General features: G+C 44.0%; 1 protein-coding gene across 8 annotated transcripts in view; it reads right to left on the reverse strand.

Moving 5' to 3' along the window:
* Window positions 1-19380, reverse strand: part of LOC102948183 (syntaxin-binding protein 4) — a 151798-nt gene that overhangs the window by 70252 nt on the left and 62166 nt on the right. For all 8 annotated transcript variants that reach the window (XM_043523468.1, XM_043523465.1, XM_037911138.2 and 5 more), the window contains one exon: window positions 11821-11894. In XM_043523468.1, coding sequence (XP_043379403.1) covers window positions 11821-11887 — 67 coding nt within the window. In that variant the 5' untranslated portion in view covers window positions 11888-11894. The remainder of the gene's footprint in view (window positions 1-11820; window positions 11895-19380) is intronic.

The raw sequence follows: 19380 nt of genomic DNA on the forward strand, positions 1-19380 counted from the left end.
GAGTCTGCACATCTCCTCCTCAGAGGCCACCGCTGCCTACTCTTGGAGAGACAATGGCCAGCTGTGGGCCCCCTGTAATGCGGAGGGTGCCCTACAGTACTGGCTTCACCCAGTGCTTCATTTGTAATGAAAAAGGTGCCGGGGCTCAAGCAATTTTTTTACTTTCATAACTGACGCAGCAAGCCAAAGGTGCCAGGGCTATGAACTGACAAGCCTAGAGATGCCGGGGCTCAGCCCTGGCACAAATTAAGCACTCGCTCCACCACTTGGTGGACTTTGCACTGCCAGGGGGCCCACAGATTGGGTTGTGCCTGCAGAAACTCACATGGGTCAGGGCTGAAGACAGCCCACGGCTGGATTCAGAGGAAGGAAGCACCTTCAGTGCAGGGACCTCGAGGATGGAGCAACTTTTAGGAAGCTCAGGATTAAATAAATGCAGTGAATTAATTCCTCTCCCACACTAGCAATGGGGATCTAATGGAAGATGAATGGAATGCATGTCTGCACAACATGCATCCTGTAGAAGGGGAGGAGATCAAGAGACCCTTCACTCTGCTGGGTCATTCTGCCCTTAGGTTGACCCGCACCTCACACTGACTTCCACAGGGGCCACAGACATGCATCCCAAGCAGTATTCGGGCCTCTGAGCACTGCCCAGGCATAATGAAGCCACCTGAGGGCAAAAGTACACAGGTGTGTGTGTGTGTGTGCGCGCGCGCGCAAAAGTTAGTTCATTTTAGGACCTTGTGCCCCACTTCAGTTTCTCATTAAATGTCTATGAAGGATGTGATCCTCTTGTCCTTGCACACAGTTCACACAGGGGCACTTAGAGAGCATGGTTAGAAATGCTGACAAACCTCTTTGCTGAGGAAAGTGTTTGCTGGTCTCTTTCTGTTTCTAATTAGTAAGAAAACTGGAAGACCTCAGTTTCTTTGATTATTTTTTGTTAAGCATTAACAGCATGTTGAGCACTATGGGAGACACAGCAACGGGAGAGTGCCAGGGACATTTCTTTAATATGTGTTTTTTCCCTCTGGTCTGGGTTGGTATCGGCAGGATTCATAGAAGACACGAGTTTCCAGAAGACATCTGAATTAATAGTGCATTAGCACTGGGATAGGAAGGGCTTTTAGGCATACAGAGTAGCACGGAAGAAGGCACAACAGAGAGAAAAGCTTCAAATTCCTTTTTCTTATTTGCATTTCACAGCCTCCATTAAAGAGCTCAGCCTGCCATCTGTCTTAACCCTAACCACAGTCTGGTCACATATAGTGTACCAGTTTAAAGGGACACTGTCTGGTCATTTGGTCCAAAGGCATGTTTTTTGTAAAGCCTGTTCTTACAAAACCGAAGACCAGTGCAAATATTTCTATGATTTTAAAAATGCCAGTGGATTTTTTTTGTAACCTCAACATTGCAGCATTGCACCTGGGCTAATGCAGGGAGCCTGTAAGTGAAACTGACTAGAAACTGAGTGAAATTGACTAGTGTGTTCAAGCTATCCAAAGTGAGCAAAGTGCAAAAACTAAAAACAAGCAGCAAGAAATATGAATTGAATATTGGAAATTCTTTCCATTGTAATAATCTGGGAACATTTGCTCTTTAAAAGTACACCAATTATAACTGTCTACAACAGCAGTATTGTTAACTAGCCATTGTATTGTGTCCCTCTCCATAACAGCAGTTTTTCATAAGAGCCCATCTTCCAGAGTCAAATGATTACCTGAGAACCTCAGCTTTTAAACAAAAGTTTCTAGCCTTCTCAATTTGTGTAGAAAAGCTTAAAAGATGAACCCAAAAGGTTCAAAACAAAAAAAAAGTGAATAAAAATTATTTTTGATAATCTCATTATTTTTAAGCCAGTAGCATGATTGTGGGCATGGCTCGGGATTGTTCAACACTTGGGGTTGGCAATACAACACACAGAACACCAGATAAACCTCAGCCTGAAATTCACTTCCTCCCCACACTGCACAAAGCCTGAGTGAGTGGGCTTACTGCAGCAAACTCTGTGGTAGATGGAATACAGTTACAGAGTCCCTCTCTGGCTGTCGGAATAGCCAGGTGGCTAGAATAGTGCCCCTACCCGTTATAGACCTTCTACAAGGCACTTGGTCACCACTTGATGCCACATGCCACCGCTCTGTCCCAAAACCCTCTTCTATGCTGGTATATGTGCACAGCCCACCTCTTCTGGGTATAGGGGCTACAAACTGCCAAGTCCCCCCATACATACACCTGTGTTCTGCTGTTGCATTCCCCCTCCTGCCTAGCAGAAAAATGGTTATATTATGTTGACAGCCTCAGGTAGCCTTCTCCAGGACTTGCAGACGTTTCTCCTGAACATCTGAGGGGACACAATTTATTTTCTACCAAGACCAAGTGCTGTGATTAATAGGCTCTGACAGGACCATTCTGTCCCCTCTGAGTATCTAGAGCTTTAAGGTCTCATTGTGTGCACTTCGACTTTTACTGATGATGACTCCAACAATCACCCATGCATCTTTCTACACTGTATCAGCTAGAAAAACAACAGGGAGAAATTATACAAAATAGGGGACAGAAATAACGTAAAATTATATATTTGCTGAGAATTACAACTCTAATGTAACACACACCGGTGTATTTTGAAGACTGCAGAGTCTAGCTGTTCCTCTGTTTAGGTACTGAAAGAAAAAACCTGTAATCACTCATTTCTCCTTAGTGTCCATGAATCAATTGTAATAATGGTTTAATATAGCCAGAGTATCTACAAATCCTCCTTTATCCCCAAAAATGTCATCAGAAAATCCGATCTAGTTATTAAAGTCAGTGATTACTCACAGTATTAGTCTCAGACACATTCAAACTTTGATAGGGGAAAACACTGACTTTAACTCCAATATTGGCAAACAAAACAGCCTCCTCCCCTGACTTCCCCCAAAGCCACCCACTCCCACATGCGTTCCCCCTCCTCACACATACACTTAAGAATCAGAACCAAAGCAGTGCAAAGGGCCGTGTCTGTTTCTCACACTTGAAAGGTCTAGTCCCTGCACGCTGCCCCTAATTTGGGTACCAAGAGACTTCAGATTTTTCCACAGCGATATGCAGCTACTTCTAATGCAGTAGAAATTGCATCAGCTGCAGATTCAGAACACCCCTGGGGAAGAGTCTCCTGTTACATACAGAAACCAACCTAAAGGGCTAAATTGTGACACAGCTCAAGCCCTATTTCTATTCTTGGATAAGCATTTTACAACCATAGGATCCTTTTGCACTGGTGTGGCTTAATACTCAGGCTGTTCAACTGCTCTTCTGCACTAGTGCCCTATTTGTGGGGGCAGGTGCAAAGGATGTGGCACGCATAATGGAATGGAAATTACAGGGCTGAATGTGGCCAAGGACAAAACAGGCAGGTGGGAAACCTGACACCAAAGATGGACAAGCAAGAAACCATCTGACCTGCTGAGGATAGTAAGAAGTAGTATGGAGGAGCTTCTGGAGAAGGGGGAGATGTCTTGGGTGATTGGCTGAGCTGGATAGTTATATATGCAGCGAGGGGAAGATAGCCACAAAGATGAAGGACTGTGGTCCTGAACTTGCCCCACTGAAATCACTGGCAAAACTCCTATTTATTATTATTATTGCAATGGCAAAGACGGGTACAAAGGGCTTTGCCACAGAAATCAGCTGAGGAACAGCAAGAGAGTGCCACTGATTTCAGAGGGAGCAGGCCCCAGTGACCAGAAATGGGAGCAGGACATAACCCAAATAGACATGAGGAGGGGGACAAGGCCAGGCTACAGAGAAGTGGGTGGGGAGGAGACTGCACATTATCCTGAACCCTAAGGAGGGAGTACTCACCCCAAGGGCTCTAAACAGAGATGGAGACTAAGTCCCTTCTCATCTCTCCTCTGTCCCACCCCAGCTCCCAAGACTTCCTCTCTGCTGAACAAGGGGCCGTCCACTAGCTTAAGCCCTTGTCTGACCTGCTTGCTCAGCACTGATGAGGGCTGCTCGCTCGTCACTACCACACAAGTAGCCTTAGGCTGCCAGCCCACCACCACTCACCCCCAGTGCAGAGCTTATCTGGGATCCATGCCAGCCTCTCCCCACCTATTCCACGGGCAGGGCCATGTGCAGGAATAACATTTTGATGGCTTTTGGAGGGGCATGTTCTGTGCCCTGCCGCAGCCCCAGGGCCAGAGGAGCTCATCTCCCCGCTGCAGCGCTGGGGTTGGAGGAGTTCTGTGCCCCACCGATTACTGGGAGGCAAGCCCCTGCTTGACCCCCCTTGTGCAAGCCCCTGACCACGGGTGTCTGCAGTTGCCACCAGCCCCCTATTGCTTTCCAGCAGGTGGAAAGGCACAGGTGTCTGTGGCAAGGAGGATGGAGTGTAGCAAGAGAGAGCCAGCGAGAAGGTGGTACACAGCACAGGAGGCAGAACCAGGACTCACTCCAAACCTAGGTCTCTCTGTCAGAATTGCATCTCCTCCTTGCCACAGTGCCCTCTAGAGGCTCCTCAATGGCTGGCCATGAAGATGGACCACCCTTTAGGGTTACATCATGTTAGATGCGATGGAAGGGTTGAACAGGGAATACACCTCATTGACTAGAAGTTGAATTTTACATTGTAAGCTCTTTAGGGCAGGGACCATCTTTTTGTTCTATGTTTGTACAGCCCCTAGCACAACAGAGTCCTGGCCTGGCTACTAAGCTCTATTGCAATACAAATAAATAGTAATAATAAGGGTGGGTTATTTAGGTTTCTTCTCTGAATTTTCTCCATCAGATCAGAATATCTTCCTCAAAGTCATTCCAATCCAGCAACTCAATGAGCATCAGCACTTTAAATACAGTTCCTTGCCCAACAGGACAGCAAGGAGGTGAACATGTGCATATGCATTATGAAGACTTGCATTATCCAGTCACTCACATCTCACTCCAAGCATCTATTAATCATGTTTATCAATACAATAGTGACTAGGAAGCAACCAAGATTGAGGACTCGTTGTGTGAACCTATCTATGGGGCCAATATGGTGGTAAAAATCAGTATGCAAGTTCTTTGGAAGTGAGTCAGCGTGTTACCGCAATATTGACGGCTCATAGTTTAATGTCTCAGCTATTTCAAATAGAGGGAAAAAACACCCCCCTGAGCGCAGCAAGTTTCAGTGCTGTAAAGCACCAATGTAGACAGTGCGTTCCCAGCACTGGTAGCTACGCCCCTTGTGGAGGTGGGTTTTTTAGAGCAGGGGAGAGCTCTCTCCCAGCGCTCTGCCATGACTACACAAGCCACATTAAAGCGCTGCCAGGGCAGCACTTTAGCGTTGCCAGTGTAGACTAGCCCTAAGAAAGCCACTACCACAGGGGTCTCCAAACTTTATGAGACGAGGGCCATATTAAGTTTTTGAAGGGGCTTCACGGGCCGAAGGGATTGTGAAAGAAATTAAATATATGCAAAATATATGCAAAAACGTTAAAGAAACAAACCTACTCTACTGTGTCAGCGTTGCATTAAATTCTAAATCAGGTATAAAAGTCAATCGATGCAGGTACTGTGAAATCACACAAAATATTTGTCAATATATTAAAAATCATTTTTATTTTATTTCTAAAAACTCACACATTTGTATTATACAGATACACTGGCTCCCAGAGGCACTCACCCCTATGCACAGCTCAGCTGTGCTGCTGCCCCACATGAGCTGGCGGCCCCTCCCCCCGCCTACTCAGCTCTTCGCTTCTCCCCTGTTGGTTGGAGACCGGACAAATGGAAGCCCCGGGCCGGATCTGGCCCACAGGCTGTAGTTTGGAAACCCCTGCACTACCACAATGCCAATCAGGAGTAAGCCATTCATAGGGGGCCACTTGCTCCAGGTTCTCTTCCAAGCAGAAGACACTCAGGTTCTACGCATGCGCCGGGCTGAGCGGGGGGAGTATCTACAACCACCACACACTATTTTGGCCAGTTAAGAGCAGGAAAATGCCAGCTGAAGCTTTTCACATGATGGGTTAAAAGGAGAGAGACAACCACCACAATGGCACCCAAACTGAGAACTCGCTCTGCAGAGCGAGGAGAATTTTGTTAGCTAGTGATGTGTAAAGATTTGCCCACTTGACCTCAAGGCACTGCGCCAACTCTGGTGATTTTATCACCAATCTCATGATATTTGGTGATTTTCTTAATGCCCCAACTCCTGGATTCAAGTGACTGCAAAAAAATCTCAGTTTTCCTTTAAAACAACAGTAAATATCTAGTCCTCATGGTTGCAGAGGGAATCTTGAGAATGTGCAGTGACTGAACCCTATTGTTCTGAAACCAGGAGATAAACCTACCCTGATGGTTACTATGATTTAAATCATGATTTTTAGGCCAATCTCCTGATTTGGGGGGGGCTTGACTCATGATTTTTGAATGCCTGTGGTTGGCAATAGTGACAATATAACCATTCATGTGCATAAAGTTACTTCTGCTAGTAAATCTTTGCAAGATCAGGGCTTAAGTTATACGCTTATGCAAACAGGTGTTTATAAGGAACTGATGTTAAAACCTTAAAGGGATACAGTCAATTTAAAAATCATAAATTGTGAACAAATGTTTCTTTGACCTAGAGCGTGTTACTAATAACAGCTTCTAGAAGGAAAAGAATTTTTAAATTCTGGTTTACACATCACTGTATATGGGCTTAGTCAATTTTGCATTTCCTTGGATTGAACAAAGATAGTCAATGACAATCATTTCCCTTTTATTTACTATCCATTTCACTTTCAGGTTCTTAGTGCAGGAATGTTTGGGTGTTAAACACTAAATTAAAAGCCAATTGTGTAGATGAGAGGGCATTTTTTGTAATTTGTGGAAACATTTTTATTATCCTTTAAGGTTTTACAAAGAAAGACTTATTTTAACCCAACTCATATTTGGGACCAAAATTAAATTGACAGTGCCCCTTTAATTGTGATGGCATCAGTGTCCCAGTATAATGCTTATTAAGTCATTCTTAGGGCCTGATAATCTAGCCTATTTTGGATCTCTTTAATCTTTCTTTTCTGGCAAAGGTCCTGGACTAGGTACGGGTATCATCAATGGTTTCTCTTTCACAGAGTAAAGGTTTATGGCGGAAATTCCAGGTCAGGGTAGAGCTTAGAATGACCCAGACAGCGTTTGTGTGAGGTTCTTTAGGGTATATTTCAAAATTCAGACCCTGGAGTTGCTCTTTTGCACCAAACCCTGCTCCCTCCTGTGCCATTTGAAAAAATCCTCAGGCCTGTAATCTCATTGTGCCCCTGGATCTCCCTCTCCACTACGGGTCAAGGGGTCCCTGGATAAGCTGTTTGTTTAGTCTAGCGGTCATGATCCCCGGTGGCTTTCAATGACGCTCAACAACTAGGTGCCAAATAGACACTCAGGTCTATTGGATCAGGCACCAAACAAACAACAGACTTGCTGTCAAGCCCCTGCCTTGCCACATCTGCTATGTGACCTTGGGCAAAGTCAGTCATTGTGCTCCAGTTCCCCAGTTTGTAAAACAGAGGTGGTCATGGGTACCCAGCTTTGTAGATGAACTGTACTATGTAAGGGCTAACTGTTATTGTTGCCCAGGTTGTGATCTGCTGCTCAAAGTTGAGTGCTTTCCACCTGTTCATGCATTCCTCGGTCTTCCATCCCAGGTACCAAACCTCAGGATTTGTGACCTTTATCCCTGTTCTTAGACACTGTGGAGCAGACTCCTGTTCCACGCCTAAGCTGACAACGTTCAGTTATGTTTCTCTTACTCCCTCTGTTACACTTGCAGTTTCTGGCTTCTTTTCAGTCTGGGGTCAGGGACAGGTGGCAGGTGAAGCACACTCAGCTCAGTTCTAAGATGATGAGGTGAGGATGACTGGACCTCAGCTTTTCTGAGAAATGCTGCTCGTCCCACAACAGAACAGGAAGAAAAGCTGAAGGACTGCACTGGAAACTGAATCACCAGACTTCAGTACCACCAGCTGCATCATATTGCAACACTTTACAAAGGCCTCTCACCCCTTCTTGGGTAGAGTCTGGTGGAGAGATACAGTTTTACAATATGATATAGCAACATATGGATGGAGTATATCGTTTAAGGACATGTGAAAGGCTAATGCATGCTAGACAATCTACTGAGCTTCTAGACACTGACCTAGCTAGTGCATTCCCAGAGCTGCAATCCCAGCAACTGAACCAAGTTTGTTCATCTATGGAGCTGAAATTTCCGAGCCATTGGATAATGGAAATGCTTTGAGCTCCCAGTCATTGCACAGGTTAGCCCATCTACAGAGTGGAAGCTCCACAGAAGCAGAGCTATTCCTTCAGTGGAGATGACATCACAACTGTCAACCAACTCATTCCGACGGCTGAAAATAGACAGCTACCAAACAGCCGTGCACTAGTTTCTCAGGAGAGCTGAAATACCACTTACTAGTTCATCTGCTGAGCTGAAATTCTTAGCACCTCTTTCTCTTTGGCTATGATTGTTGAAGAGTTTCACTGATTGCTCCCCATCATGAATTCAGATGGATTTGTCATTTCATCTTTTTTTTTTCTTTTTTTTTTTTAAAGCATGCACTCTACAGAACATAACGTGTTACTCTGGCTCTCACCTTCCATGATAAGGATTTGCAGCTGCTCTGGGCTGTAAAGTAGTTCTACTTTATGTTAGTGGCCAACTTTGGCCTCCACCCGACTCCTTAGGCTGCATCTTCTGTGCTGTGCTGGTAACACTGCACACAAACCTAGCCAAAAACTTCATGCTTTTAAAAACTAAAATATGGGTCAGATCCTCAGCTGGTGCAAACTACCATAAATTGACTCAAAGGGCTGGCTGAAAGTTTTCCATGGGAGCTGTTTTGCAACAGGAAATTGGATTTTTGACTAAAAATTTTCATTAAAAAGAGCCAATTTCTATTTTGGGGGATTTTTTAGTTGTTGAAACACAGAACTGAAAACTGGCCAAAAGCCAAAATATTTTGATTCTGAAATGCCATAGTGGTGTCTCACGGGAATTATAGTTCCAGTGACTCATGCTCCCATTCTCTTCCACAGGCCAGGTTCCTCAGCCAGATTTCATCTGTCAGGTTGTACCACGGCCACAATGCACTGCCTCCTCTCACCAAGAGGTGCATGGTGCATCATGGGAGACATGGTTTGACCATGAAGCCCAGCCCATTGAGAAGAATGGGAGCATGAGGCACCAGAACTACAACTCCCATGATGCACCGCAGCACCATTTCAGAATCAAAATATTTCACTTTATGGCTGATTTTTTTTTCCTGGCCAAAAAACTGCAAAATTTTCCATGGAAATTTGACCCCCAAAAAATCATTTAATAATTTGGGGGGGAGGGGGCAGAAAAAAGATTTTACAGCTAGCTCCAAGCTCTGCTACTTTACACCAGCTGAGGATCTGTCTATATGATATTAAGCTTTTATGCTGCATACATTATACACATACACACCCCACTTATAACAATTGAGGTGATTCTCCTAAATTGAAGGTAGCATTCCAGGATGCAGGTGAACTATTCCTTCAATCTCGGGAAATAATGAGCAGACTAGAATAGAATTTGGGTTTCTGTCCTACCTTTCAAAGTGTAGATATTACAAAGCACTTCCAAGTCATGAAATGTATGCTGGTAAGGTAACGTCTGCGCAGAGTGCTAGAGCAGTGGTTCTGTACTCCTGTGCAGCACTGCAGACTCTGCTTATGGCAAGAGAGGGAAGCATGAGGTTATTTTAACTATCTCATGGCAGCTTTCACTGGGAGATGGATACTCTGCAGCTGGCCAGGCACCAGTAACAGACCCTCCAATCCACACCTCATGAAGGGCAGAGTTCAATCTAACGAACAGGGAGAACAGGTCAAGTTGCGGCTGGCACTGCATGGGTGCCCAAGGAGCAGAGCATGCATGGCACGTACTTCCTCCCACCACAAGCAGTAGGCAGCCATAGTCTAGCTGCAGACATCACCGAGTGGAAAAGGGGGGCCAGCTAGCTGCCAAAGACGGGGCATGTCTGGGTGGGCTATAGCATGGTGACAGCCCCATTGCCAGACAGGTGTTCAGAGAGAGTGAGGTTTTCAAAAGCGCTCAGTGCTGGCCTCCCTGCTCCCAGTGAAGTCAAGACGAGCATCTGTCTGAGCAACGGTTGTGTTTTCAGGACTGCTTTGTGTTTTCATTGGTCTTAAAGGGCTTGCAGGGAAGAAGAGGCTCATTTGCTCCTCACTGCCTCTGTGAAACACAGTCATTCTTAGGAAGGTCTCAAACCCACGTTTTGATTCACCCAATGCCAAATCCTGGCTGTTTTCAGAAAGTGAATATCCAGAGATGTTAAGTCTAGAAGAGACCATTATGACCATATAATCCAGGGGTCGGCAACCTTTCAGAAGTGGTGAGCTGAGTCTTCATTTATTCACTTTAATTTAACATTTCGCGTGCCAGTAATACATTTTAATGTTTTTTAAAGGTCTCCCTCTATAAGTCTATATATTATATAACTAAACTATTGTCGTATGAAAAGTAAACAAGTTTTCAAAATGTTTCAGAAGCTTCATTTAAAATTAAATTAAAATGCTGATCTTATGCCACCAGCCCTCTCAGCCCGCTGCCAGCCTGAAGTTCTGTTCACCTAGGCCAGCAGCAGGCTGAGCAGGGCCTGCAGCCGGGACCCCGGCTGGTAAGGGGCAGGCAGCCAGAACCCCAGACCGGCAGCGGGCTGAGCGGGGCCGGCAGCTGGGACCCCAGAACGGGAGTGGGCTGAGCGGCTCAGCCCATTGCCACTCAGCCCGCTGCTGGTCTGGGATTCCATCCGCTGGCTCCTGCCAGCCAGGGTCCCAGCTGCCAGCCCCGCTCAGCATGCTGCTGGTCTGGGATCCCGGCCCTGCCCACACAGAGTGGGTATCTACCTTCTCCCTGCTTCTAGCCCATTCTCTTCCTCTCTCTCTGCACTGAGCTGAGGGTGGGAGTGCACTGAGCACAGGGCTGGGGGTGAAGGAGCAGGCTGGGGTGGGGTGTAGGGTCTGGCCAGGAGCTAGTATGAGGGAGGGGGCTCAGGGTTGGGGCAGGAGGTTTGGGTGTGGAGTGCTTACCTGGGCAGCTCCCATCTGGTGCGAGAGGTGCAGGTGGGAATGTGTCGGGGATGCAGGACCTCCCATTTGGTGCTCAGGGTGGGGGTGGGAATGTGGGGGGTGCAAGAGTCAGGGCATGGGGTGTAGGGGGGGCTGGGTATGTGTGGGGGTGCAGGAGTCAGGGCAGGGTGCTGGGGGCATGTGAGGAGGATGCTGGAGTCAGCTTCAATTTCCCGTCATTGAACGTTACAATATAATAAAAATAATACACCTACAAAATTATTTTCTCCCAGAGATCTCAGCATATTTTACAACAGTGGAGAAATATGTATGTCCCCATTATACAAGTGGAGAAACTGAGGCTCAGAGAGACAAGGACTGACATTTAACCAATATTAGTTTGGGTGCCCCAATCAAGGTGTCTCCAGCTGGCCACTCAAAAATGGAGGTACACAAAACAACCACTGGACATTCTGGAAAATCTGGGCCTCCGTGATTTGTCCAAGGTGACCTGGGAAGGTTGTGGCAGAACTGGGAAAAGAATCCAGGTCTCATCACCCACTCTTGTGTATTAACCAGAAGACCAGCACTTTCTTAAGGGTATAGCTCCCTTACATACTCCAGAAGCTATTCAAAAGAAGACACAGCCTTGTACCTGCATGAGGAGGTCGCCACTCAAGATGTTGGAAGCTCAATTTGATGGTGCATTTTCTCCAATACCCCAGGGTGATACTTGCACATCAACTAAGTACTCACCCAGCCCATTTGCACAGTCATAGAAATCAATGCAGTGCACTGTTCGATCCATTCCATATGGTCCCATGAGTGTCCTGGAAAAGAGACAAGATACAGTTTGAAGAGGCTAAAATAGTGACACACACACACACACACACACACACACACACACACAGAGAAACCCCCACCCCACCCAGACAGTCTCTGCCCATAAAACCATACCAAAAAAACCCACCGTTTCAAAAGACACAAACTGGTGCATGCTGGTAGACGGCAAAAATAAAACCTCGCAAAGTTACACAGACATAAGCTAATGTATACATACCCAGACATGGATGGAAAAGACAGACACACACATACACACAAAATATATGCGTTTGTGTTCTCAATGAGACCAGCATCCATGTGGAACACCACCACTCTGGCTAATGGATTTATTCCAGATATACATTGGTACACAAATTAGATCTGAATTTGGACCAATAGTCCAACAAGTCTACTGTCAAAAACAGTTTAAACCAACTCATTCTGTAATGAAGGAATTTGGTGAGAGGTGGAGGAGATTTCAGCTCCAAGGTTTTAAAGCACACGCCTGATTAACACAGAGGAGCACTGATCAAATTGGAGCTGACTGGAGGACAACTCCATTTTGTGGCAACTTTCAATGTTTTTGTTCAAATGCTTTTGCATCACGTCACACTCTCTAGTGAGGTGGGCAGGGCCCTGGCTTGAGAGATCCAAACTCAGCTTCCTGCTCTAGAGCAAAGCTTTCATCCCATAGCACCCCAAATCAGGCAGAGTAGGGAATTAAACCTAGTCTCTCACATCCCAGGCCAGTGCCCTACCCACCGAGCTAGAGTGTCTCGTGTGTTTCCCCCCTCCTCCAGTCAAAGTGAGGAAGTTCACTACCTCAATGTGTAGGAGGTCAGACTAGATGATCATGATGGTCCCTTCTGACCGTAAAGTCTATGAGCCTTTCTCTCACCCCCAAAGCTTCCCAAACATTATCTATATCTTGACTTTAATAAGGCTTTTGATACTGTCTCGCATGTCCTTCTTGTAAACAAACTAGGGAAATATAACCTAGATGAAACTACTATAAGGTAGGTGTATAACTGGTTGGAAAATCATTCCCAGAGGGTAGTTATCAGTGGTTCACAGTGTCAAGGTTCCTTCCCGACTCTGAACGCTAGGGGTCCTGCAGGGATCGGTTCTGGGTCTGGTTCTGTTCAATATCTTCATCCATGATTTAGATAATGGCATAGAGAATACACTTATAAAGTTGTGGACAATACCAAGCTGGGAGAGGTTGCAAATGCTTTGGAGGATAGGATTAAAATTCAAAATGATCTGGACAAACTGGAGAAATGGTTTGAAGTAAATAGGATGAAATTCAATAAGGACAAATACAAAGTACTCCACTTAGGAAGGAACAATCAGTTGCACAGATACAAAATGGGAAATGTCTGCCTAGGATGAAGTACTGCAGAAAGGGATCTGGGGGTCATAATGGATCACAAGCTGAATATGAGTCAATAGTGTAATGCTGTTGCAAAAAAAGCAAACATCATTCTGCAATGTATTAGCAGGAGTATTGTAGGCAAGACATGAGAAGTAATTCTTCCGCTCTACTCTGCACCGATTAGGCCTCAACTGGAGTACTGTGTCCAGTTCTGGGTGCCACATTTCAGGAAGGATGTGGACAAATTGAAGAAAGTCCAGAGAAGAGCAACAAAAATGATTAAAGGTCTAGAAAAATATGACCTATGAGAGAAGATTGAAAAAATTGGGTTTGTTTAGTCTGGAGAAGAGAAGACTGAGAGGGAACATGATAACAGTTTTAAGTACATAAAAGGTTGTTACAAGGAGGAGGGAGAAAAATTGTTCTTCTTAACCTCTGAGGATAGGACAAGAAGCAATGGGCTTAAATTGCAGCGAAGGCGGTTTAGGTTGGACATTATTAGGAAAAACTTCCTAAATGTCAGAGTGGTTAAGCACTGGAATAAATTGCCTAGGGAGGTTGTGGAATCTCCATCGTCGAGGATTTTTAAGAGCAAGTTGGATAAACACCTGTCAGGGATGGTCTAGATAATACTTAGTCCTGCTTTGAATGCAAGGGACTAGACTAGATGATCTCTAGAGGTCCCTTCCAGTTCTATGATTCTATGATTTCATGGAAACCAATATCTCTCAGCAAAATGTTTTGGCTCGGATGAAATGGCATGTTTTGCTGACATTTCATTTTAGCGAAAACATTCCGACCTTTCTAGTCAAAAAACAGATGCTCTAGACCTCCAGAATCTGGGACTCCCACCATCTGACACCCAAGCAAATACGTGAGTCCCAATATTAAGTAAAAACAGAAAACATATTAACAAGATAACTTCAAAACACTTGGGAAGAATAAAGAGGCTGTGTATGTTCCCTAGTAACTCTGACTTCCTCCCAGGCACATAGGTAGAGATCCAGCCTTTCTGACATTTCAGCACAGATATAAAAAGGTCACATTAACACACCATCATCCAGACCCCTGACATCGACAGTGCTACACCAATATATTGCACTACAAGAGATTAGGATAGACAAATTCCCATCCTGAGGCACCACCTAGCTCAAGTTCCCACCATGAAGGCTTTTGAGAGACATTTGGGGCAGCACAGACTTCAATGGGAACAGAGTTAGGCCAATGCTGAAGACCTTTGAAATTTCTGCCCTTTAATTATTTATTTAAAGACGACTCAGGGCTGCAGAGTGCCTCAGTATTAGACTCAACTTGCCTCAGAAATACAGGTTTTTATTTGGATCACTAAAGCCCTGTTTAGAATTCAGGTATAGTCCCTTTTCTTCTCCTGGCCCCTTGAGATACTTTCATGACAGCTGTGTTACATAGGACTTTAACCTAACAAGCCAAAAGTGCCCAAATATTCTAGACAACAACCCAATACCGAGGTCCTCTCTAATTCAGTCTCTTGCCACACACTTTCCTGTTTCCATAGTTCACCTTGGAGGAAAAATGCGTGTTTTGTGATTCAGCATGAGATTTGACATGGGTTGGTCTCAGCAATAACATGGAAGTGGATACAGCAGAGCCTGTTAACCAGATCTAAACCCAACAGGTTATGGGAGGAGTAACCCTTCATTTTTCCAGAAGAGCCTGTAGGGACATGAAGATTTAAATCCTAACTAAGTACCTTCACGCAGCTCGAAACTACACCTCAGAGACCATAATATCCAAGACTAAGTCTCTGATCAAATTTTACTTTCCAATCAAAAAATCTTCATCCCTCCTACTTCAGTTTCATATTAATCATACTTAATATTTATATAGTATTTGACATATTCAAGGCATTAGATGAACATCTAGGGCCAATTTCTCAGCTAGTGTAAATCAGAATAGCTCCACTGACTTCAATAGAGCTACACCAATTTACTTTAGCAGACTATGTGGCCCTAATTAAGCATATTGAAGTTACAATGTAGAGTTACTTGGATACATGCCTGAAGAAAACGTGTTATTAACAAACAGGAAACTGAGTTTTAACCCAAACTCAAAAGTAATGTCAGGATAGGGGTTTCATAAAACAGGTGACTAGCTGATTACCCCAAAAATGTTTCCTAAATATGATCCCCCAAACAATGGAATAAATTAACAAAAACCCAAACTCACACAGCATTAACATTAGCAGGAACAAGTTTTCAGATCATACAAAATGCATCGCAAAGGAGCAGAGAGGGCTGATTTCGGAGCAAATTACCCTGAGCACAAGGCAATCTTATACTAGGTGTGTAGGACTTCCAAAAAGTCCTCTGTTCTTAATCACTTCCTATGCAATGCTGGGACTTCAGGAATAGGAAGGAAACCTTCCCCAAGAGAGTAGGCAGTCAAACAAAAGAGCTCATTATTCAGAATATCATTTCACTGAAGGTTTTTACACTCATTCCAATTTAATAACCCTTAGCCCTTCCACTTATCACCCCATTATACCTTACCCCATCCTGATCACACAGTCACTTGTGCTCCCTCCCCTCGTTTAGCTCGGAGAGAAAGAACCAAAGTCCTGGAAAGGTACCAAGGGCCAGGAGATATTCCAGGATAGGACAAGGCAAGTCTTCCCCCTTATCCTAAAGGAGGCACTTCTGATTTTCTCAGCCTGCATCACTGCCTCAGCCCTTTCCGAAGCAGACACACAATCCCCCCTCCCTCCCTTACTGAATCACTTTTCTGTGGAAACCAAAGGAATTCTCCCTTCCTCTTGCCCAGTTGAGATGAGATTAGACATTAAATATCTGTAGCACAGACAGGAATTTTGTATTTCCCCAACGAGGCTCTTAAACACCCCAGCCCAACCACGCAGTCTCCTTTCCTTCTTCCGACCAGCCACACATTTTTCATCAGTTTCGCTGCTCAGAGGTACTACCTGCTAATAATGACGGCGCCTCTGTAAAGGACTGAGATCGCTGGCATCTCGCTGGGTTGTGTGATGCCAGCCCAGCCCAGCCAGCCTCTAGCCACTCTGCTTTGGCAGGAATCCGATAAAGCGATGGAAAAGGGGGAGAGGTCACATGACCTTCTCTTATGCATGTTAATTCCCACCCAACATTAACACAGATCAACTAAAAACATCTCTAACTTTAGATTAAAGCTTATGCAATCCAAACAAAACCAGCATGGCCTATTGCAAGTGCCTTCCTGAACAAACAATGAAGACATCTATATATACGCACTCAGCCTCTCCCACCCCCTCCTCAAAGCAGTGCTGCTCATACATAATTAGAGCAGTGGTATATTTATTTGATGTCTTTTATTGTTTACCTTTTGGAATATCCCCTAAATAACCAACGCATGAACATTGCTCTTCAGCGCTGAAGCCAGGACATGTCGCTAATGTCCCCGAAGGCTTTAAATCTGCAGCAAAGCTTTGAAAGTAATAACATACTGCACTGTTTACAGTTTTTCCCTCTTTAATATCTTATTTGGGCTGTAGCATTGCCCAGTTAATACCAAGTAAATCAACTTTGGCTGTGCTAATATCTGCTGAGAGTTTACAGGAATAATTTGCCTTTAAATAGTCTCTTTCATCTAAGGCTCTCAAACCAGTCTGCAAAGTTAGGGCATTATGATCCCCAATTTACAGATGGGGAAACTGAGGCACAAAGGTTATGGTGACTAGCTCAAGGTCATAAAATGAGTTAGTAGCAGAGCCTGAAATAGTTGATCTGATGCCAAAGCCTTTGTTTTAACCATTAGACCACATTCCTTTCCACTATACCACCCGCAGGATCTGACCTTGCTTGTGTTAAAATCAATGGGAATTTTGCTTTAAACTCAATGGGAAAATGGATCTCAGTTGGTGCAGGAATGAATTGCTACTGGGCAGTGTTTGAAGTGGGTATTAACTCCTAGAGAGACAAATGTGTATTTAAGGGTTCATTTGTCAGGTACCTTCCTTTCCTGGTTCTGGTTCTCCAGAACTTTGCTCTGATAGCCAAGAGCAAATTGGGAATTGTTCAACAAATGCTTTATATGTACCCATCTCATCACAAGTACTGCTTGGAGTACATTCTATTCAGCGTTCATTACCTGAGCTGGTGATTTGTCACCCAAAGTCACATGATGCTATTACTTCTCGTTGACAGGATGATTCCTATATCCACAAAGAGGTTTCAAGAGGGCCAGTAAACACTTCTGGTGTGAATACTACCCCGGGTCAAAAAAAAAAAAGTAACAAATGTGGATTTTTTCAACAAATTTTACTGCAATTTCAAAAGAAAAAAAAAGTGTTTTTTTTTAATGTGATGAATATTTTAAAATAAAAAGCTCCAACCAGCTCTTTAGCTGGTTGAAACCATCCTCCAAAAATGTGAATTTATTCATTAAAATAAATGTATAAAATTTTTTGTCAAAAAGATGAAAATTCAAAATGTTGACCGGCTGTAGTGAATACGGATTTGCTTGAGTGGTTAAAGTGAATCTGGGAGTGAGGGATGGTTATTTGAATAATGTTTCTAGCTATCTAAATGTCCTAGGTATTTATATGGTCCCCATTACTAAAGGATGAGCACTTCCCAATCATCAGTATATTTATCATCACAACACCTCTGGGAGGTAAGCCGTGCTATTGTCCCCATTTTATAGATGCGGAACAAACACAGAGAGACTAAGAGATACAGGAGGTTTTGTGGCAGAGCAGAGATTTGAACCCAGATCCCCAAAGTACTAGACAAGCATCCTAACCGCTGGACCTCTGTTTTTCTGCAGTTCTTGTCCAACTCTTCCAAAAATGCTCTCCCCCACCAGACAGCAAAACACGTGGATAGTGGAGGCTAGTTCAGGCAGGCCTCCTGCAACAACTCATTTGTAAATGGATATTTTAAACAGCCTCAAACCTTTTATGCTCCTATTGGTTATTGTAACAATCATATTCCAAATCCACTAATGCACGAATAATCTTCCAAAACCACAATAATAGAGTATTTCTATCCTGCCTCTAAGACTCATTAAATGACGTGTTTTATACAAGGCCAGGCAACCCTCTGAAACATTGCTAATAAAATGAGTCACAAAATTAACCTTTTGTGGTTCATAGGCCAGACTCTCAGCTGGAATATTTTGGCAAAGTTCTGTTGAAGTCAGTGGGTATGTACTACTATTGGAGGCAATGGAATTATGCCAATCTGGCCCAGAGTGTTTAGCCAAGGTAAAACCAGACACCATACACACGAAAACAAAAAAAAATGTATACACATGCAATTCACTATGGTCTTGATCCTGCAAGAAACTAAGCATTCTAACCCTGATGCAGCAAAGTACTTAAGCATGTGCTTAACCTAAACATGAGAGTCACGGAAGTCAATGGGACTACCCGCATGTTTAAGGTAAGCACATGTTTAAGTGCTTTACGTGGACCAGGGTCTCAGTGCCAAGCACATCACAGGATCCAGCCCACAGTGATAAGCCTGCCAAAGAGTAACCTGAACATGGTCCCACCCGCCCTGGTGTTGCTAGCACGGTTGAAGTTCGGGTTGCTAGGGTGACTGAAACTGTCTCAATTTCCATTTCCCAGGAACTTTGTATATCTGTTTTTGTTCTGATTGGAACAAAAACAAATATTTTTCACATTTTCCCCTGAAATATAAATTCCCCAAAATTTCATATAGAAAAAGAAAATTACATTTAGAAAACCAGTGTTTCCAAACAAAAATTGTTGTTTCAAAATTCATTTTATTTTAGGTTTTTTTATATTATTTTTTAAATGTTGTAACATATCAGTAGCAGGGCACACTATGACATCAAAACCTGTCCAATCATGACAAAATCTCATGATAAGTCATAGTATGTCCTATAACTGACATCTCACTATAGCAGTCAAAATATTTTTTTATTTTTTATTCTATTTTATTTTTAAAATTAAGGGCAGCTGCTACTTAGTACAGATTGAAACATCCTTATCTTATTGTCTTGTTGAAAGTGTCTCCTAATTATACTGTAATGCAACATTTTCAACACAATAAGACAAGCACTCTGTGTACCAATTAAAGCAGCAGCAGTTTTCACTAGCCTTGGGATAACCTGGAATCATT

Source organism: Chelonia mydas, chromosome 10 (genome assembly GCF_015237465.2).
Source record: "Chelonia mydas isolate rCheMyd1 chromosome 10, rCheMyd1.pri.v2, whole genome shotgun sequence".
NCBI lineage: Eukaryota > Metazoa > Chordata > Testudines > Cheloniidae > Chelonia > Chelonia mydas.